Consider the following 23,491-nt stretch of genomic DNA (forward strand, 5'->3'; position numbering starts at 1 on the left):
CTACTATAGAGCTGGACAAAGATGAACACGGTTTTTAATGCATGTAAGCAGTGAGAAGATGGCACTATACACCGCGTTCCAAATTATTATGCAAATGTTATTTTTTGCTGATTTTCCTAAATAGTCGATGCAAATGACAGTCAGTATAATCTTCAAGCCATCAACCGTTGGAATATAATGCAAATTTTATTGAACAAATCTCCCTTGATAACGGATTTTTTTTAGAAGTAAAAAACTCAAAATGCACGGTTTCAAATTATTATGCACAACAGAGATCAAACCATTTTAAAGGTTGTAAAGAGAGCTAAAATGGTAATTTGTTGAATTTGCAGCATCAGGTGGTCATATTTACAGAAATCAAAAGCTCTTTCAATCAAAAAAAACAACTTAGCAGGCCAAGTTACATGTTAACATAGGACCCCTTCTTTGAGATCACCTTCACAATTCCTGCGTCCATTGAATTTGTGAGTATTTGGACAGTTTCTGCTTGAATATCTTTGCAGGATAGCCTCCCAGAGCTTCTGTTTTGATGTGAACTGCCTCCCACCCTCAGATATTTTGCTCGAGGATGCTCCAAAGGTTCTCAATAGGGTTGAGGTCAGGGGAACATGGGGGCCACACCATGAGTTTCTCTCCTTTTATGCCCATAGCAGCCAATGACACAGAGGTATTCTTTGCAGCATGAGATGGTGCATTGTCATGCATGAAGATAATTTTGCTACGGAAGGCACGGTTCTTCTTCTTGTACCACGGAAGAAAGTGGTCAGTCATAAACTCTACGCACTTTGCAGAGGTCATTCTCACACCGTCAGGGACCCTAAAGGGGCCTACCAGCTCTCTCCCCATGATTCCAGCCCAAAACATGACTCCGCCACCTCCTTGCTGACGTCGCAGCCTTGTTGGGACATGGTGGCCATTCACCAACCATCCACTACTCCATCCATCTGGACCATCCAGGGTTGCACGGCACTCATCAGTAAACAACACGGTTTGAAAATTAGTCTTCATGTATTTCTGAGCCCACTGCAACAGTTTCTGCTTGTGAGCATTGTTTAGGGGTGGCCGAATAATAGCTTTATGCACACTTGCAAACCTCTGGAGGATCCTACACCTTGAGGTTCGCGGGACTCGAGAGGCACCAGCGGCTTCAAATACCTGTTTGCTGCTTTGCAATGGCATTTTAGCAGCTGCTCTCCTAATCCTATTAATTTGTCTGGCAGAAACCTTCCTCATTATGCCTTTATCTGAACGAACCCGTCTGTGCTCTGAATCAGCCACAAATCTTTTCACAGTACGATGATCACGCTTACGTTTTCTTGAAATATCCAATGTTTTCATACCTTGTCCAAGGTATTGCACTATTTCACGCTTTTCGGCAGCAGAGAGATCCTTTTTCTTTCCCATATTGCTTGAAACGTGTGGCCTGCTTAATAATGTGGAACGTCCTTCTTAAGTAGTTTTCCTTTGATTTGGCACACCTGGCAAACTAATTATCACAGGTGTCTGAGATTGATTACAATGATCCAAAGAGCCCTAAGGCTGGGTTCACACGACCTATTTTCAGACGTAAACGAGGCGTATTATGCCTCGTTTTACGTCTGAAAATAGGGCTACAATACGTCGGCAAACATCTGCCCATTCATTTGAATGGGTTTGCCGACGTATTGTGCAGACGACCTGTAATTTACGCGTCGTCGTTTGACAGCTGGCAAACGACGACGTGTAAATTGACTGCCTCAGCAAAGAAGTGCAGGGCACTTCTTGGCAACGTAATTTGAGCCGTTCTTCATTGAACTCAATGAAGAGCAGATCAAGATATACGAGCGTCACAGACGCCTCGTATATTACGAGGAGCATTTACGGCTGAAACGACGCAGCTGTTTTCTTCTGAAAACAGGCTGTCATTTCAGCCGTAAAAGCCAGCTAGCGTGTGAACATACCCTAAGACACAATACCATCCATGAGTTTAATTGAAAAACGAATAATTAAATGTTTATGACACTTAAATCCAATGTGCATAATAATTTGAAACACGGTGTATAGCGCTCTAGCTGTTAGGCTATTGCAACTCTCAAAATAGCTTGCATGGCATGCTTAGAGTTGTATCTTGACGACAGCTGGAAAACCACAGGTTGTCTCCCTCCATTTCTAACTTTGTGTAAATGTGTATAAGAAGAATAAAACATCTGTAAGGCTCTATTCACACAACAGGGTCCGGGTGTCGGCCGTTTTGGTCAGTTCATCTCGGCCGTTTTGCATCCGTTCCATTTCAATTCTGGCCCATGTTTCCGTTTGTGAGCGGCAGATTGTGACTCGTTTTGCACTGTCCGGTTTAAAAAAAACTCCTGAATTAAATTTGTGAATCTTTTTGGACCCAACGTACTAAAAACACCCACAGGGAGGTCACATGATCGACCAGTCACCATTTTCTCTTGCTTTCAGGGTATACAGAGCTTTGTCTGAACACTCATCTTTGCATTGGTTTCTGACTTTTTCTCCACTATTTTTTACTTGCTACCATGTCCTAACAACTAATTAACCGTGTTCTGCAGCTTTGGCTGATTTCTCGGAAACTCTGACAGCAATCGCAGATGTTGATGCCCTCTGTTTTCTAGTGCCACACTCCAACCCCCCCTTGTAGGTAGTGCCACACTCCAACCCCCCCCTTGTAGGTAGTGCCACACTCCAACCCCCCCCTTGTAGGTAGTGCCACACTCCAACCCCCCCTTGTAGGTAGTGCCACACTCCAACCCCCCCCCTTGTAGGTAGTGCCACACTCCAACCCCCCCCCTTGTAGGTAGTGCCACACTCCAACCCCCCCCCTTGTAGGTAGTGCCACACTCCAACCCCCCCCCTTGTAGGTAGTGCCACACTCCAACCCCCCCCCTTGTAGGTAGTGCCACACTCCAACCCCCCCCCTTGTAGGTAGTGCCACACTCCAACCCCCCCCTTGTAGATAGTGCCACACTCCAACCCCCCCCTTGTAGGTAGTGCCACACTCCAACCCCCCCCCTTGTAGGTAGTGCCACACTCCAACCCCCCCCTTGTAGGTAGTGCCACACTCCAACCCCCCCCTTGTAGGTAGTGCCACACTCCAACCCCCCCCTTGTAGGTAGTGCCACACTCCAACCCCCCCCTTGTAGGTAGTGCCACACTCCAACCCCCCCCTTGTAGGTAGTGCCACACTCCAACCCCCCCTTGTAGGTAGTGCCACACTCCAACCCCCCCCCCCCCTTGTAGGTAGTGCCACACTCCAACACCCCCTTGTAAGTAGTGCCACACTCCAACCCCCCCTTGTAGGTAGTGCCACACTCCAACCCCCCCTTGTAGGTAGCGCCACACTCCAACCCCCCCTTGTAGGTAGCGCCACACCCCCCCCCCTCCCTGTACACTGCAATATTGGGGACCCCTCTAGGAGTGGAATCCCTAGCCAGAGCGTTACCGCCACTCTAACCAGGGATTCCTCTCCTGGAGGAGCCCCTGGTGTCACTGTCCATATATGGATAGTGACACCAGGGGCTCCTACAGAAGTGGAATCCCCGGCCAGAGCATCTACATTGCCCTAGCCAAGGATTCAGTTTCAAGAGAAGCCCCTGATGTCACTGTCCATATATGGATAGTGATGTCAGGGGCTTCTTTTGGAGCAGAATCCCCGGCACCGCTATGGCCGTGGACTCCGCTGGAGGATGAGCCCCTGATGTCACGGTCCATATATGGATAGTGACGTCAGGGGCTCTTCCAGAAGCGGAATCCTCAGCCAGAGCATCGGCATTGTTCTAGCCAGGGATTCCGCTTCAAGAGGAGCCCTTGATGCCACTGTCCATATATGGATAGTGACGTCAGGGGCTTCTCCTGGAGCGGAATCCCCGGCCAGATCGTCGGCAATGCTCTGGGGGATTCCGCTCCTAGACAGGGGATCTCGCAAAAAATCTAACAGTGCAAAGTGCGTGAGAGCAAGCGGCAGAAAGCATGGCCGTCACTCGGATCACATCTAAGTGACGGCCGTGGTTTACATGGCTCCGTAGAGTCGCCAAAAACACAAAAAAACGACCGTGTGAATATCCCCATTTCGGGTGAATTGTTTTTACTGCAGCCGTGTGACGGCCGAGAAACCCTGCCGTGTGAATAGGGCCTAAAAGGTGTGTGTATGTATGTGTCTAAAATAAATACTTAATTTTGGAGGCAAGGCTGAGTGTTTAAGGGTAAAATTGTCATCTTGTCTCACAAAAACATTCCATTAGAGTTTTATTAGCCATGTTGGATGACCATCGTTTGAAAATTATTCAAGAACGGTCGGTCGGTCGTTCGCGATGGCCAACTGCAGACTATGTGGTCGATCAGGTTGGCTTTTTTTGTCCTTCGTTAGCTGAAAATACAAGTTTATGGCATGATCAGCTGAACTAGTTCGATCATTTGCCATTTTACACAAGCCCAGTCTGATTTTTCTCTTTTTTTAAAATAAAGAATGTTGCTGGTGGGATTGTTTGTATGATCGTTCCCACAGACTATTGATAGGCAGCTTTCTGGCTGATCCAAATCTTGTGTATGGCCAGCTTTTATAATGATGGAGGGCACAAAAAAAAATCTTGGAAAGCCACAAGACATTCCGGATTTATGTCAGCATAGGATATAAATGTTGTTTTCAAATGTTTCTAAGTAGATTTTTTTTTAAAGAGGATCTGTCACTAGTTTAGTAATGCCCTATCTCCCGGCTAATCTAATAGGCGCTGTCATACTGATAATGCTTGTGAAAATTGTGTCCCAAAACTTTACTATTTTAAAAGTTATGAGCTTTTTTCTAAATATGCAAATTAGGTTATACTAGACAAGTGGGCGTCAACACCAGCGATTCTCCTGAGGTGGAGCTACGTCACAGCCTCTGACGCTGTCCTATCAGCATGAAGCTGCTTCACACAGTGTGAGAGACTGAGGCTCGAGTGAAGGGGGATCACTTCAAACAGCCATATCTTGGGCTGTGGACCACCTAGAACAGTGGTTATGGTGGCATACGAAACATGAGATTCTAATCTTTCATATTGCATTGCAGTTCTAGCTGTGAGGCATCACCATTTGTAAACACAGTCGATAATGGAGTATGTGTACTTTATGATCACGCTGTGTTGCTGGACTGGGAAGAGAACTGTATGACGCGGATTGGACAGCATCATACAGAAACCATTACACCACCCAGAGTGAAAAGAAAGTCACCTCCCATTTGGCAAGTATAGCCACATTAGCATATTTAGAAAAATGCTCAGAACTTTGCAAATAAACGTTTTTGAAAAGAAATTACACTGTAGTTATCAGCATCTCAACACCTATTAGATTAGTTAGGAGATAGGGAATTAATCAACTGGTGACAGATGCTCTTTAAGTACAATTTAAAGAACTCAACCTCAAGTGTGTCCGTCAGTTACATCAGCTAAAAGGAAATCACCAAATGAAAGGTTAACAACAACGTTCATGTCTAGTTGTTTAGCTTCCTATTACGGCCTAGCAATTTAAGTTCACGCAGCACACTTTCTAAACTCCAAGAGTCCATAAAATCTGCAATTGCCCAAGATGCCTCGTTCATTTAAAGTCTTCATTTCGTCTTTATTTCAGCAAATGTAAAGGTTACAGCACAGTGAAGTGTAGGAGGACTGAATGCTTCATCCAAACCTCTCCTGTTAGTAAAGTTGTAACTCTTACCTAAAATTTTCAAGCAACCATTTCATAATCTCTAGCATTCATAAAGGTTTAATTTTATAAACTAAAATAGATATTTACTTGTAACAGTTTGAAATGACTTTCCCGTAGAGTAATGTACAGTTCATAAACATATGCAGTGTTTAAAAATAAATCTTCTCTCTGTTATGTTAAATTAAATAAAAATGGAAAAATAAAAACAGCGGGATGTAATGATAGGGAAAAAATAAAAATTAATCTTGCCGTAGTCTTATCTAGTCAGAGGTGAAGACTTTGGAACCATGACATGTTCCAGCTAAAGAAAAGAAAATATTGCACGGTAAGTAATCCATAAATAATGCAGCGAGCACGGTTAGTGACCTAGCAATGACAGTAGCCATTTTCTGTATGAAGCAGCAAACCTGGACTGCTCAGCATTTAGGCAGCTGAACAAAATAGAGCTGATGAACCTGAGTTCGGATTCGTATATAAGGGAGTCCTGGACAGGAGCACGTTTTAGACGTTTCGTTTCTTGGGTGTAGCTCAACTTGCTTGTATCACATACTCCATCGACATCCATAGTGTTTGTGTGGTAACCCTGAAAATTCATGCAGAGATGCTGTGGTTCATTTCCTGTGCTAACAGCAGTCATGTTCACACTTGTGACTTGTGGGGGTTCCACGTGAGGATGTTCATTGTGCAGTTGATGAACTAAGCGGAGTACATGACGCCTAGTAAGCAATTATAAAGAGACAAGTAAATATTATTATTGCTTAAAGAGATACCTGTAAATGGAAGCATGCTCGCCTGGTTACATTTTGGCTTTAGTCTGTGGTAAGCGGCTCTAGCAAGGAAGATTAATAAAAAAAAAAAAAATATTATATATATATATATATATATATACATATATACACACACACATATACATACACACACACACACACATACACTATTAATATCTTACTTGTTACTATTATTGCACTAATTTTTTCTCATAACTTGTTTGGCTTTTCTCAGTAATGTTTTATGGCATAGCCAGTGGATATGCCATGAAAGCCAAATTTGTGAGGGTGCAATCACTTGGACCTGAAATTATCTCAAGAGCAGGGATGCCAATTTACATGTCCCTGGTTTAGAGAAGCTGAAAAAGACTATGCCTCATATTGCAGCCCCCCTGTTTTTGTTGTTGCAGAAGATGTATTTTTTTCTTTTATTAATAACATAACCAGAACATGATGTGGACATAGCCTTAAAGGGGTTTTCCAGCCACTAAAAATTGATGGCCTATCCTCAGGATAGGCCATCAACAGCTGATTGGTCAGTGTCCGACTCCTGAGACCCGCGCGTATGAGCTGTTTTGAAGGGGGTGCAGGACTCGTATGGGCGCTGCTTCCCCTTCATTTCTTCTTGCTCACTGTGAATGTTCGACGCGCATTTAGCGGCAATTCACAGGTATTGCAGCCTTTTCTCTCATTCACTTTAATTGGAGAAGGTTGCAATACTTGTGAATCGCTGCAACAGCTGTGTCGACGATTCACCATGAGCAAGAAGAAATGAAGGGGAAGCAGGACTCGTACGAGAACTGCACCCCCCTCAAAATAACTGATCGGCGGGGGTCCCTGGAGTCAGACCCTGACCAATCAGCTATTGATGGCCTATCCGGAGTATAGGCCATACATTTTTAGTGGCTGGAAAACCCCTTTAATCTAGCTTCCCTCTTGTATTTAGTCCTACAATTTTATATTAGACACATATACACTACCGTTCAAAAGTTTGGGGTCACCCAGACAATTTTGTGTTTTCCATGAAAACTCACACTTATATTTATCAAATGAGTTGCAAAATGACTAGAAAATATAGTCAAGACATTGACAAGGTTAGAGATAATGATTTTTATTTCAAATAATAATTTTCTCCTTCAAACTTTTCTTTCGTCAAAGATGGACTTGCAGCAATTACAGCATTGCAGACCTTTGGCATTCTAGCTGTTAATTTGCTGAGGTAATCGGGAGAAATTTCACCCCATGCTTCCAGAAGGCCCTCCCACAAGTTGGATTGGCTTGATGGGCACTTCTTGCGTACCATACGGTCAAGCTGCTCCCACAACAGCTCTATGGGGTTGAGATCTGGTGACTGCGATGGCCACTCCATTACAGATAGAATACCAGCTGCCTGCTTCTTCCCTAAATAGTTCTTGCATAATTTGGAGGTGTGCTTTTGGGTCATTGTCCTGTTGTAGGATTAAATTGGCTCCAATCAAGCACTGTGCACAGGGTATGGCATGGCGTTGCAAAATGGAGTGATAGCCTTCCTTATTCAAAATCCCTTTTACCTTGTACAAATCTCCCACTTTACCAGCACCAAAGCAACCCCAGACCATCACATTACCTCCACCATGCTTGACAGATGGCGTCAGGCACTCTTTCAGCATTTTTTCAGTTCTGCGTCTCACAAATGTTCTTCTGTGTGATCTAAACACCTCAAACTTCGATTCGTCTGTCCATAACACTTTTTTCCATTCTTCCTCTGTCCAAGGTCTGTGTGCTTTTGCCCATATTAATCTTTTCCTTTTATTAGCCAGTCTCAGATATGGCTTTTTCTTTGCCACTCTGCCCTGAAGGCCAGCATCCCGGAGTCACCTCTTCACTGTAGACGTTGACACTGGCGTTTTGCGGGTACTATTTAATGAAGCTGCCAGTTGAGGACCTGTGAGGCGTCTATTTCTTAAACTAGAGACTCTAATGTACTTGAATTGTTTCTCAGTTGTGCAGCGGGGCCTACCACTACTCTTTCTACTCTGGTTAGAGCCTATGTGTGCTGTCCTCTGAAGGGAGTAGTACAAACCGTTGTAGGAAATCTTCAGTTTCTTGGCAATTTCTCGCATAGAATTGCCTTCATTTCGAAGAACAAGAATAGACTGTCGAGTTTCACATGAAAGCTCTCTTTTTCTAGCTATTTTGAGAGTTTAATCGAACACACAAATGTAATGCTCCAGATTCTCAACTAGCTCAAAGGAAGGTCAGTTTTATAGCTCCTCTAAACAGCAAAACTGTTTACAGCGGTGCTAACATAATTGCACAAGGGTTTTCAAGTGTTTTCTAATCATCCATTAGCCTTCTAACACAGTTAGCAAACACAATGTACCATTAGAACACTGGAGTTATGGTTGCTGGAAATGGGCCTCTATACACCTATGTAGATATTGCATTAAAAACCAGACGTTTGCAGCTAGAATAGTCATTTAGCACATTAACAATGTGTAGAGCGTATTTCTGATTGTGCTTTTCTTTCAAAAATAAGGAAATTTCTAAGTGACCCTAAACTTTTGAACGGTAGTGTGTGTGTATATATATATATATATATATATATATATACACACACACACACACACACACACACACACACACACATATATATATATATATATATACACACACACACTATATGGACAAAAGTGCCACGCTGGAACTCAGTAAGGCCCCATGAACACAGCCGTAATTTTGATCCCCAATTATGGACCGTAATTGCAGATCAAAGTACGATCCCATTCATTTCTATTGTCCACGGACACCTTCCTAAATATTTACGGGGAGGTGTCTGGGCCGTAGAAATGACTCGCAAAAAATAGGACATGTCCTATTTTTTGATTTTACGGATGATACTCCCATGCTTTAAAATGGGAGCACAGCCCGCAAACGCGCGTGACTATCCACGGCCGGCCGTACCCATAATCACTGGCCGTGATTACGGGCACTAGCTCTTTAGAACGACCCATTCTTTGACAAATGTTCGTATAGGCACACTGCATGGCAAGTTGCATGAATATTTTACACCTGGGCAATGGGATTGAATGAAAAAACCTGAATTCAATGATTAAGGCTTCGTTTACATTTGCGTTGGGGTCCCGTTCTGACGTTCTGTCTAAGGTTTCCGTCAGAACGGGACTCTGAACAGACACAAACGGAAACCTCTGGTTTCCATCACCATGGGTTTCAATGGTGACAGATCTGGTGCCCATGGTTTCCGTGTGTGTCTGTTGTGCACCGGTCCCGTCGTTTTGTCGGAAGCAATAGCGTAGTCATTCTGACGGAAACCTCAGACTGAACGCCAGAACGGGACCCCAATGGACATGTGAACGAAGCCCAAGAGGTGTGTCGTAGTACTTTTTCCATATAGTGTATAATCATACTTGTAGGCATATTATTTTTTTATTACATTGTCCTTTATTTAAATGTGGCTCTTAAGCCAGAGGCATATTCCAGGAATAAACCTCCACCGTTCTATTGTAGCAGAAACAACTGGTTGTGCTGGTCACGTTGGAAGTGAGCTGGGAATGATTGCTGCAGAGCTCCTGGGGAGCCATCTGCTTACACAGATAACGATAACTTTTCCATGTTAATGCCAGCCTAACACGGAGGACATTGGCAGGACAATACATTTCAAGGTTATAAACTCTTTTACTCCTGGAGTACACCGCAGTGTTTCATGGGAGAAACAACGATTTACAGGTTTATTAGTAAAGCAACCAGGACTGCAACGCAAACATACTATTTTTCCCTTCTCTGCACAGCATTGCTTAACTCCTTAACGCCGAAGGACGGATATATCCGTCCTCAGCAGCTGCTAGTTCGCGCAGGAGGACGGATATATCCGTCCTGTGATGGCGCGGGTACTGTCACTGTACCCACGCGATCAGCGGCAGGAGCACGGCTGTTATACACAGCCTGGCTCCTGCTGCAACTGCCGGAATCGAAGCGCGCTCAGATTCCGGCAGTTTAACCCATTAAATGCCGCTGTCAATAGTGACAGCGGCATCTAATGTGTTTGACAGAGGGAGGGAGCTCCCTCTGTCACCCGATCGGCGCCCCCGCAAACAAATCGCGGGTCGCCGTCGGGTTTCCATGACAGCCGGGGGTCTAACAAAGACCCCCAGGTCTGTCTTCAGCATCTGCCTGTTAGGCGATGCCAGAGGCATGACCTAATAGGTTGCCTGTCAGTTTTACACTGACAGGCAATAATGCTTTGGTATACTAAGTATACCAAAGCATTATATATGCGATCGGCACATCGCATAGTGAAGTGTCCTGATGGGACTTTAAAAAAAATGTAAATCAGTTAAATAAAGTTTGTGAAAAAAAAAATAAAAAAATTACAGTCAGTCAAAGTCAAATAAAACTACTTTTTTGGCCCAAAAAGTGGTTTTATTTAGTAAAACTGTCAAAACAAATCACACATACACATATATGGTATCCCCGCGATCGTAACAACTTGACCAATAAAATGAACACATTAATTAAACCGCCGGATGACCGGCGTCCAAAGAAAACGCAAAAAACAACGGCAAAATTCTCTCTTTTCTCCCATTCCCCCCATAAAAAATAAAATAAAAGTTAATCTATAAGTCCTATGTACCCCAAAATAGTACTAATGAAAACTACACATTGTCCCGCAAAAATCAAGCCCACGTACGGCCACATCGACGGAAAAATAAAAAAGTTACGGCTCTTGGAATGCGGCGATGCAAAAACAAGTAATTTTTTTCTAAAAGGGTTTTTATTGTGCAAACGTAGGAAAACATATAAAACCTTTACATATTTGGTATCCCCGTAATCGTGCCGACCCATAGAATAAAGTTAACATGATATTTACGCTGCATAGTAAACGGCGTAAATTTATAACGTGAAAATTAATGCTGGAATAGCTGCTTATTTTCAATTCTCTCCTAAAATAAAGTTAATAAAAGTTAATCCATATATTATAAGCATCTAAAAATGGTACAATTACAAAATACAACTCGTCCCGCAAAAAACAAGCCCTTATACGGCTATGTCGACGGAAGAAAAAAAAAGTTACGACTCTTGGAATGCGACTGTGAGAAAACAAAAAATAATCCTTGGTCATTAACGTGCAAAATGGCCCGGTCATTAAGGGGTTAAACAGATAGTTCTAAAACGCTTTTTCTGGTACATAGGCATCCATCCCTAGCAACCAGAAACGGTATGTTCTTCCACAGCTTGGAATTTCACTGGATTCCAGGCTGTTTAGTTCACAGAAGAATGCCTAGACTGGATACAATTGCATCCACTTCTCAGCAGAGAACAGGTAAGCACAGATGTTGCAGCCTCTCAATGTAAACAAGAGCTTTCACATTCACTGACAAATATATTAAAAAGGTGAGGAATTTAACCCATGAATACCGAAGGTATTTTAAACCTTAATGACCGAGCAATTTTGTAAGTTTTTCCATCGTCGCATTCAAAGATCTATAACTTTTTTATTTTTGCGTCAACATGGCTGTATAAGGTCTTTTTTTTTTTTGCAGGACAAGTTGTATTTTAGAATAGCACCATTTAGGGGTACATATAATTTATTGATTAACTTTTTAATAACATTTTTAGTGGGGTACTGGGAAAAAAACAGAAATTTTGCAATTTTTTTGCGTCTTAATTATACGCCGTTTACCGTGTGGTATAAATAACACAACTTTATTCAGCGGGTCGTTACGATTGCAGCAATACCAAATTTGTATGGATTTTTTTTATGTTTTCCTACTTTTACACAGTAAAAACACAATTTTTTCTAAATTATTTGCTTTTGTGTCACCATATTTTAAGAGCCATAACGGGTTTATTTTTTGACAGATGCAGATGTATGAGGGCTTTTTTTTGCGGGACGACTTTTAGTTTTTATTAGTACCATTGTTGAGTAGATGTGACGGTTTGATCACATTTTATCAAATTCTTTGGAAGGCAGGATAGCAATTCTGGCGTTGTTTTTTATTAGATTTTTTACGGCGTTCCCCGTGCGGGTTAAATAATGTAATCGTTTTATAGTTGGGTTCGATACGGACTTTTTACTCTTTTTCATAATAAAGTATTTTGTAAGGGGAAAGAGTGGGTTGAGAGAGGGAGCCCCCTCCCTCTAAAATCACTCCGATGCGGCGCTCGCTATTGAGGGCCGCATCTGGGGGGTTAAATATGATCAGAGAACACTGCTAGTGGTCTCCGATTGTTGCCCTGAAGCCCGAGGCGGTTAGCAACAGCACGGGCTTCAGGAGATCCCCGCACGGGCTTCAGAAGAACTACCCTGAACAGACAACGTAAAAACACTATATGCCGGTCGTTAAGGGGTTAAACACATTGGCAGAGTTTATTAAGCAATCAACGCCAGATTTTTGGTGTAGAAAAGTGTAAATTTGCTTTTGTTCAACTTTTTCATTTTTATACCGCCTCTGCAACTTTTCAAAAAGCAGGTGGGGCTTAGCGGGAAGGGGAGCGGCCACACTTGGCCCAACAAATCCATTATAATTTAGGCCAGAAACTTGCATAAATTATAGCAGAAATCTACTCCAGCTCGAAAAGCAAGAAATACGCCTAATTTATTAAGAAGCATATTTACTCCAGTGCTCTTTTATTCTATTTAATGTATGTGCTTTGTGTTTATAATAATTTTTGTAGTAGACAATTCAGAAAAACGTTATTTACTTTTTGTGCTGCAGCTTCTATGTATCCACTATACATAGAAGCTGCATAACCCCCGCAGTAAGCCGAATACATCAATCAGCTGGACTGACGGTTAGGCTGACAGTGGCTTCTGTGTGCCTCTGACATACAAGATAACCCTAATACCGATCACACAGGAGCCGCTGTCAACCGAGCAGTCAGTCCCACTGACTGACCGATTCGGTTTCCAGCAGCGCTATGCCGTTATACATTTCTAATAGCAAAATGTATATAAACCCAAAACACAAAAAAAATAAATGAAGGGCTACAAAACGTTTACACGTTTAACAGAGTAATTCCAATTGCCTTATATACAAGTTTGTGGTCACAATTGTTTCATCACAGGTTAACTTACTCTTCCTTAAAGGGAATCTGCCAGTAGTCGTCCCCGTCCCCCCCCCCCCCGCCAAACCGCTACGTGGAATCATATCTATGTTGCCGACCATACTCAGAGCCTAACTAGGGAAAAAGCAGTTTTAATCACTGATGCGTCATATGCAAAGGAGATGGCAAGCGTCCGATTAACAGGGAAGTTTTCTGGAGTCTCCGCTGTAAACCCTCCCCCCTCTGCTCTTGATTGACAGCTCTTGGATCATACGTCAATGTAGAGCAGAGGGGAGGGGTTTTAAGGTGTTTAAAGGAGAGAAAGCAGGACACTTCCACATCTTATTTGCATATGGCGTGAGAGCGATTAAAACGACTTTTTCCTAGTAAGGCTTGGCGTATGGTCAGTTACATGGGTATGTTTATATTTGTTTCCACGTCAACTATCTAACGATCTGCTGACAGACTCTTTAAATGCCTCACTACTCAATGTGTAACTGAATACAGCCTCCATCAATAATATTAAATAACCATACACAAAATAAATGACTAACCCACCTGTGACACCACAGTGCTTCATGTCCTGGGTAAGACTCTATAAGATCTCTACTAAGTTCCAGTTCTTCTTTTATTAAAAGGCAGAGATCTGGACGTGGGGCGTCCTCTTCTCTGGGAAGACTTGCACTGCTTGCTGAGTTTTCACAGTCTATTTGTGCTCTGGCGAGTAAAGACTTCAGCAGAAATTGACGATAATGGAAACCACTATGGTCTGAGACATGCATGGAGACCCAGTGTTTTGTGGAAGACAACTCATCTATGAGAAGCTGAAATTGAGAAAATAAATTAAATTATTGTTTATTTCTCGCAGACCCGTAATTGTGGGAGTGAAATATGGGATTTCATAGCTGAATGGGAGCCTAATTCAAGCACATGCGGAGAACAATTAGGAAGCTGAAATCACACACACGGACGTCCATTTTATATCTTGAAATTGCCAACAACAAAGCATTACAATAGTTGAAAACCAGATACAAAAAGATCTTCAGTTAAGGCACATCTTCATTTGCATATTTAATATGTAAGCTTGGTATAAACAGATGATCTATTGTATATGCAGTATTAGGCCTTAGGTGAACACATTAATACATTATGTAGGCATAAGTAAAAATCAAATATGTAAACCATAAAATACCACATTTTGGCACCTATGACACTTTAGCACTAATGGCACCCATGACTTTCCCATGCTAATCAGCGCCTTTCAACGACGCAAGCAGCGCAATGACGTCATTGCGCCGCTTGCATTGTTGAAAGGCGCTGATTGTCAGATGCTGTTTAAAAATAAAAAATCATACTACCCATCATCTCGCTGCAGATCAGTGACTAGAGTGCTGCCAATCTGCGCCTTTTAGCAACGAAAGCGGCACGATAACGTCATCGCGCCGCTTTCGTCGTTCAGCCCCAGACCTGCTCAGAATGACTTGCCCTGCCAATCAGCGCCTTTCAACGACGCAAGTGCCGCGATGAAGCCATCGCGCCGCTTGCATCTTTCAGCCCCGGCAGACCTGCTCAGAAGAGTGCAGGCCTGCATTCCCACAGTAGGCGCAGGAACGGGACCCGGTGAATATATAATATTTTTTATTTTCTCTTAAAAGTGTGAGTGTCATTATTTACAGGGGGGGGGGCTGTATGTACGTCATTATTTACAGGGGGGGGCTGTATGTGCGGCGCCATCTACAGGGGGGGGGGGCTGTATGTGCGGTGCCATCTACAGGGGGGGGTGGCTGTATGTGCGGCGCCATCTACAGGGGCGGGGTGGCTGTATGTGGGGCGCCATCTACAGGGGGGGGTGGCTGTATGTGGGGCGCCATCTACAGGGGGGGGTGGCTGTATGTGGGGCGCCATCTACAGGGGGGGGGCGGCTGTATGTGGGGCGCCATCTACAGGGGGGGGCTGTATGTGGGGCGCCATCTACAGGGGGGGTGGCTGTATGTGGGGCGCCATCTACAGGGGGGGTGGCTGTATGTGGGGCGCCATCTACAGGGGGGGTGGCTGTATGTGGGGCGCCATCTACAGGGGGGGGTGGCTGTATGTGGGGCGCCATCTACAGGGGGGGTGGCTGTATGTGGGGCGCCATCTACAGGGGGGGGCTCTATGTGGGGCGCCATCTACAGGGGGGGGCTCTATGTGGGGCGCCATCTACAGGGGGGGGGGCTCTATGTGGGGCGCCATCTACAGGGGGGGGCTCTATGTGGGGCGCCATCTACAGGGGGGGGCTCTATGTGGGGCGCCATCTACAGGGGGGGGCTCTATGTGGGGCGCCATCTACAGGGGGGGGCTCTATGTGGGGCGCCATCTACAGGGGGGGGCTCTATGTGGGGCGCCATCTACAGGGGGGGGCTCTATGTGGGGCGCCATCTACAGGGGGGGGCTCTATGTGGGGCGCCATCTACAGGGGGGGGCTCTATGTGGGGCGCCATCTACAGGGGGGGGCTCTATGTGGGGCGCCATCTACAGGGGGGGGCTCTATGTGGGGCGCCATCTACAGGGGGGGGCTCTATGTGGGGCGCCATCTACAGGGGGGGGCTCTATGTGGGGCGCCATCTACAGGGGGGGGCTCTATGTGGGGCGCCATCTACAGGGGGGGGCTCTATGTGGGGCGCCATCTACAGGGGGGGGCTCTATGTGGGGCGCCATCTACAGGGGGGGGCTCTATGTGGGGCGCCATCTACAGGGGGGGGCTCTATGTGGGGCGCCATCTACAGGGGGGGGCTCTATGTGGGGCGCCATCTACAGGGGGGGCTCTATGTGGGGCGCCATCTACAGGGAGGGGCTCTATGTGGGGTGCCATCTACAGGGGGGGGGGCTCTATGTGGGGCGCCATCTACAGGGGGGGGGCGCCATCTACAGGGGGGGGGCTCTATGTGGGGCGCCATCTACAGGGGGGGGCGCCATCTACAGGGGGGGGGGCTCTATGTGGGGCGCCATCTACAGGGGGGGGCGCCATCTACAGGGAGGGGGGCTCTATGTGGGGCGCCATCTACAGGGGGGGGCGCCATCTACAGGGGGGGCTCTATGTGGGGCGCCATCTACAGGGGGGGCTCTATGTGCGGCGCCATCTACAGGGGGGCTCTATGTGGGGCGCCATCTACAGGGGGGGCTCTATGTGGGGCGCCATCTACAGGGGGGGCTCTATGAGGGGCGCCATCTACAGGGGGGGCTCTATGAGGGGCACCATCTACAGGGGGGGCTCTATGAGGGGCGCCATCTACAGGGGGGGGCTCTATGAGGGGCGCCATCTACAGGGGGGGGCTCTATGAGGGGCGCCATCTACAGGGGGGGCTCTATGAGGGGCGCCATCTACAGGGGGGGGCTCTATGAGGGGCGCCATCTACAGGGGGGGGCTCTATGAGGGGCGCCATCTACAGGGGGGGGCTCTATGAGGGGCGCCATCTACAGGGGGGGGGCTCTATGAGGGGCGCCATCTACAGGGGGGGGGCTCTATGAGGGGCGCCATCTACAGGGGGGGGCTCTATGAGGGGCGCCATCTACAGGGGGGGGGCTCTATGAGGGGCGCCATCTACAGGGGGGGGCTCTATGAGGGGCGCCATCTACAGGGGGGGGGCTCTAGGAGGGGCGCCATCTACAAGGGGGGGGCTCTAGGAGGGGCGCCATCTACAGGGGGCTCTAGGAGGGGCGCCATCTACAAGGGGGGGGCTCTAGGAGGGGCGCCATCTACAGGGGGCTCTATGAGGGGCGCCATCTACAGGGGGCTCTAGGAGGGGCGCCATCTACAGGGGGCTCTAGGAGGGGCGCCATCTACAGGGGGCTCTAGGAGGGGCGCCATCTACAGGGGGCTCTAGGAGGGGCGCCATCTACAGGGGGCTCTAGGAGGGGCGCCATCTACAGGGGGCTCTAGGAGGGGCGCCATCTACAGGGGGCTCTAGGAGGGGCGCCATCTACAGGGGGCTCTAGGAGGGGCGCCATCTACAGGGGGCTCTAGGAGGGGCGCCATCTACAGGGGGCTCTAGGAGGGGCGCCATCTACAGGGGGCTCTAGGAGGGGCGCCATCTACAGGGGGCTCTAGGAGGGGCGCCATCTACAGGGGGCTCTAGGAGGGGCGCCATCTACAGGGGGCTCTAGGAGGGGCGCCATCTACAGGGGGCTCTAGGAGGGGCGCCATCTACAGGGGGCTCTAGGAGGGGCGCCATCTACAGGGGGCTCTAGGAGGGGCGCCATCTACAGGGGGCTCTAGGAGGGGCGCCATCTACAGGGGGCTCTAGGAGGGGCGCCATCTACAGGGGGCTCTAGGAGGGGCGCCATCTACAGGGGGCTCTAGGAGGGGCGCCATCTACAGGGGGCTCTAGGAGGGGCGCCATCTACAGGGGGCTCTAGGAGGGGCGCCATCTACAGGGGGCTCTAGGAGGGGCGCCATCTACAGGGGGCTCTAGGAGGGGCGCCATCTACAGGGGGCTCTAGGAGGGGCGCCATCTACAGGGGGCTCTAGGAGGGGCGCCATCTACAGGGGGCTCTAGGAGGGGCGCCATCTACAGGGGGCTCTAGGAGGGGCGCCATCTACAGGGGGCTCTAGGAGGGGCGCCATCTACAGGGGGCTCTAGGAGGGGCGCCATCTACAGGGGGCTCTAGGAGGGGCGCCATCTACAGGGGGCTCTAGGAGGGGCGCCATCTACAGGGGGCTCTAGGAGGGGCGCCATCTACAGGGGGCTCTAGGAGGGGCGCCATCTACAGGGGGCTCTAGGAGGGGCGCCATCTACAGGGGGCTCTAGGAGGGGCGCCATCTACAGGGGGCTCTAGGAGGGGCGCCATCTACAGGGGGCTCTAGGAGGGGCGCCATCTACAGGGGGCTCTAGGAGGGGCGCCATCTACAGGGGGCTCTAGGAGGGGCGCCATCTACAGGGGGCTCTAGGAGGGGCGCCATCTACAGGGGGCTCTAGGAGGGGCGCCATCTACAGGGGGCTCTAGGAGGGGCGCCATCTACAGGGGGCTCTATGAGGGGCGCCATCTACAGGGGGCTCTATGAGGGGCGCCATCTACAGGGGGCTCTATGAGGGGCGCCATCTACAGGGGGCTCTATGAGGGGCGCCATCTACAGGGGGCTCTATGAGGGGCGCCATCTACAGGGGGCTCTATGAGGGGCGCCATCTACCATGATGGTTGCCATGGGTGCACGTGTCAGCTGTTTGTCACAGCTGACATCCTGCTCTAACGGCCAGGACCAGAGGTAGGCTCCGATCCGGTCAATTAACCGCTTAGATGCCATTATCGCTGTATCTAGGTGGTTAGATCGCACCCTATGGTTGCTAATGGAAACCATCGGCACCTAGTACAGAAGCCTATTAGGCCCCGCCGGGAGGCAAAGCCTAATAGGCTTGCTGTCAGTTAATAGCGGACATCTCTAATACACTGCACTATGTAGGTAGTGAAGTGTATTAGAATAGCGATCAGGGCTTCATGCTTTCATATCCCCTAGTGGGACAAAAAAAACTGTTAAAAACAGGTCAATAAAACCGCACAATCTGGGCAATATATATATTGAGTTGCATTTCTCTGGTAAAACTTTGTGTTAAAGAATTTTTTTTTATTACCAATGAATTTTGGCAAAAAAAAATAAAATTGTACATTTACGCTCTACTTTGCATTAATTCCTGTGAAACGCCTAAAGGGTTAAGAAACTTTCTGAATGCGGTTTTGAATGCTTTGAGGGGTCTAGTTTTTAAAATGGGATGATTTATGGGGACTTTCTAATATATAAGGCCCTCAAAGCCACTTCAGAAGTGAACTGGTCTCTGAAAAAATAGCCTTTTGAAATGTTCTTGAAAATGTGAGAAATTGCTGCTAAAGTTCTAAGCCTTGTAACATCCTAGCAAAATAAAAGGACTTTTAAAAAAAACTATGCAAACATAAAGTAGACATACGGGAAATGTTGACTAGTAACTATTTTGTGTGGTATTACTATCTGTCTTACAAGCAAATACATTTAAATTTAGAAAAATGCTAATTTTTGCAAATTTTCTGAATTTTGGTTTTTTTCACAAATAAACACTGAATATAAAATCGACCAAATTTTACCACTAATAAAGTACATCGTGACACGAGAAAATCTCAGAATTGCTTGGATACATAAAAGCATTCCAGAGTTATTACCACATAAAGTGACACGTCAGATTTGAAAAAATTTGCTGAGTCCTTAACCCCTTCCCGCTCCTTGACGTACTATTACGTCATGGCAGCTGTATCGTTCGCGCTCCATGCCGTAATAGTACGTCTCGGGAGTAACGGCCGTTTCGGCCGTCCTCCCGACACATACAGGAGCTGTGACGCTGCTGTCTTGTTCAGCAGCTGTCACAGCTCCTACAGCGGGGACCGATCGCTGTGTCCCCGCTGATTAACCCCTTAAAAGCCGCGTTCTATAGAGATCGCGGCTTTTTAGGGGTTAAGCTGCCATCGCCGGCCTGCTACGCGATAGCGGCCGGCGATGGTGACTATGGCAACCGGACACCAAACAATGGCGTCCGGCGATGCCATAGACGGAAGCCTAGTGGGTCCTGACAACGTCAGGACCCACTATGCTTGCTGTCAGTGAGTAGCTGACAGTTCTAATACACTGCACTACGCATGTAGTGCAGTGTATTAGAATAGCGATCAGGGCCTCCTGCCCTCATGTCCCCTAGTGGGACAAAGTAATAAAGTAAAAAAAAAGTTAAAAAAAGTTGTGTAAAAATAAGAAAATAAAAGATTTAAAAGTATTAAAAGTAAAAATCCCCCTTTTTCCCTTATCAGTCCTTTATTATTAATAAAAATATATAAAAAAACAAATAAACTATACATAATTGGTATCGCCGCGTCCGTAACGGCCTGAACTACAAAATTATTTCATTATTTATCCCGCACGGTGAACGCCGTAAAAAAAATAAATAATAAACCGAACCACAATCACAATTCTTTGGTCACTTCACCTCCCAAAAAATGGAATAAAAAGAGATCAAAAAGTCGCATGTACCTAAAAATGGTACTGATCGAAACTACAGTTCGTTACGCAAAAAATAAGTCCTCGCACGGCTTTATTGATTGAAAAATAAAAACTTTATGCCTCTTAGAATAAGGTAACACCAAAAGTGAATGATTGTTTACAAAACTTATTTTATTGTGCAAACGCCATAAGACATAAAAAAAAACTATAAACATCTGGTATCGCCGTAATCGTATCGCCCCGCAGAATAAAGTGAATATGTCATTTATAGCGCACGGTGAACGCTGTAAAAAAAAACGAAAAAAAAAACAATCGTACAATTGCTGTTTTTTAGTCACCACGCCACCTAAAAATAGAATAAAAACTGATCAAAAAGCCGCATGCACCCCAAGAAAACTACAATGGATTCCTCAAGGGGTCTAGTTTCCAAATTGGGGTCACTTTTGGGGGGTTCCCAATGTTTTGGCACCACAAGACCTCTTCAAACCGGACATGGGGCCTAATAAAAAAGATGCTTCAAAATCCACTAGGTGCTCCTTTGCTTCGGAGGCCGGTGCTTCAGTCCATTACCGCACGAGGGCCACATGTGGGATATTTCTCAAAACTGCAGAATCTGGGCAATACGTATTAAGTTGCGTTTCTCTGATAAATCCTTTTGTGTTATAAAAAAAATGGTATAAAGAGGATTTTCTGACAAAAAAAAAAAATGTAAATTTCACCTCTACTTTGCTCTAAATTCCCGTGAAACACCTAAAGGGTTCATAAACTTTCTAAATGCTGTTGTGGATACTTTGAGGGGTCTAGTTTCTAAAATGGGGTGTTTGATAGGGGTTTCTAATATATGGGCCCCTCAAAGCAACTTCAGAACTGAACTGGAACCTAAAAAAATAAATAAATGAGGCAATACTTCGCTTCTTACATTATACTGATAATGAGCCGTGCCCACCCCGAGATGACCCCAGTTTTGACCGTTTGTATAAACGGAGACCCCTATTAGACCGTTCCAGTGCCCGGTTTTCCCAAGCATACACCCCTGAGAAGTGTATTTCTATTGATGAGTCCCTGGTACATTTTAAAGGGAGGGTTCAATTCCGCGAGTACCTGCCGGGTAAGAGGGCAAGGTATGGCGTGAAGATGTATAAGCTGTGAGAGTGCATCAGAGTATACCTACAGGTTTAGGATATATGAAGGAAAGGCCACCCCCAAACCAGACTGCATCCTGGACTACAATAGGTACATGGGAGGGATGGACTTGTAAGATCAAGCCCTGAAGCCCTACAGCGCCATGCGGTGTGGTATAAGAAGCTGGCCGGGCACATCATACAGATGGCATTGTACAATGCGTACATGCTACGTCGATGTGCAGGCCAGACGGGAACTTTCCTGGAATTTCAAGAGGTGATTATCAAGAACCTAATCTTTAGGGACCAAGAAGGGGGGGGCACCCAGTACTTCTGGAAGCGAGCCCACACGCATCGTACCAGGGCAACACTTTCCAGGAGAAGTTCCCCAAACTGGCAAGAAGGGAAAAAGTCAAAAGAGGTGCAAAGTCTGCTATAAGAGGGGGTAAGGGAGGACACAATATATCAATGTGACACGTGTCCCGAATAACCAGAGCTCTGTATGAAAGTGTTTTAAAATTTATCATACATCCCTTGGTTTATAATTTACCCCAATTTTACTTACCCTGATGCACTCCACACAGCTTATCCCCCCTCGTCTTTCCCCTCTGATCCCTGCTGTGTGTCCAGGCAGCTGATAACAGCCACATGTAGGGTATTGCCATACCCGGGAGAACCCACATTACAGTTTATGGGGTGTAGGTCTCCGGTCAAAATGGCCACTACACCTCTAGATGAATGCCTTAAGGGTGTAGTTTTTAAAACGGGGTCACTTCTTGGGGGTTTCAACTGTTCTGGTACCTCAGGGGCTTCTGCATACATGACTTCGCACTAGAAAATCCCCAGTAGGCCAAATGGTGGTCCTTTCCTTCTGAGCCCTCCCATGGGCCCAAATGGCAGTTTATCACAACAAATGGGGTATTGCGGCCCTCAGAACAAATTGCGCAACAGAATGGGGTATTTTGTTTCTTGTGAAAATAAGAAATTTTCAGCCAAAACTACATATTATTTGAAAAAAATAATTTTGTTTTCATTCCCAGCCCAATTCAAATAAGTTCTGTGAAAAAACTATGGGGTCAAAATGGTCACAACACCCATAAATGAATTCCTTGAGGGGTGTAGTTTCCAAAATGGGGTCATTTGTGGTTGGTTTCTATTGCTTTGATACCTCTGGGGCTCTGCAAATGCGACATGGCACCCGAAAACCAATCCAGCAAAATCTGGACTCCAAAGAACACACAGCGCTCCTTTCCTTCTGAGCCCTCCCATGGGCCCAAACGGCAGTTTATCACCACAAATGGGGTATTGCCGCACTCAGGACAAATTGGGCAACAGAATGGAGTATTTTATTTCTTGTGAAAATAAGAATTTTTGAGCTAAAATGACATCTTATTGGAAAAAATGTCATTTTTTTAATGTCACAGCCCAATTGAAATAGGTGCTGTGAAAAAACTGTGTGGTCAAAATGCTAACAACAACCATAAATGAATTCCTTGAGGGGTGTAGTTTCCAAAATGGGGTCACTTTTGGTGGGTTTCCATTGCTTTGATACCTCTGAGGCTCTGCAAATGCGACATGGCACCCGAAAACCAATCCAACAAAATCTGGACTCCAACAAACATATAGCGCTCCTTTCCTTCTGAGCCCTCCCATGGGCCCAAACGGCAGTTTATCACCACAAATGGGGTATTGCCACACTAAGGACAAATTGGGCAACAAAATGGGGTATTTTGTTCCTTGTGAAAATAAGAAATTTTGATCACAAATGACATTTTATTTGAAAAAATGACATTTTTTTCATTTCAGAGCCCAATTCAAATACGTGCTGTGAAAAAACTGTGCGGTCAAAATGGTAACAACAACCCTAAATGAATTCCTTGAGGGGT

At 46.3% G+C, this 23,491-nt stretch overlaps 1 protein-coding gene across 1 annotated transcript in view; it reads right to left on the bottom strand.

Moving 5' to 3' along the window:
- Nucleotides 1-5,570: 5,570 nt before the first annotated feature.
- Nucleotides 5,571-23,491, bottom strand: part of PTAR1 (protein prenyltransferase alpha subunit repeat containing 1) — a 61,754-nt gene continuing 43,833 nt past the window's right edge. The window contains exons 6-7 of the mRNA XM_075827959.1: nucleotides 14,052-14,317; nucleotides 5,571-6,398 (exon numbers count right to left, since the gene is read on the bottom strand). Of these exons, the coding sequence (XP_075684074.1) occupies nucleotides 6,041-6,398; nucleotides 14,052-14,317 (624 nt within the window). The 3' untranslated portion in view covers nucleotides 5,571-6,040. The remainder of the gene's footprint in view (nucleotides 6,399-14,051; nucleotides 14,318-23,491) is intronic.

Source organism: Rhinoderma darwinii, chromosome 1, assembly GCF_050947455.1.
Source record: "Rhinoderma darwinii isolate aRhiDar2 chromosome 1, aRhiDar2.hap1, whole genome shotgun sequence".
Classification (NCBI taxonomy): domain Eukaryota; kingdom Metazoa; phylum Chordata; class Amphibia; order Anura; family Rhinodermatidae; genus Rhinoderma; species Rhinoderma darwinii.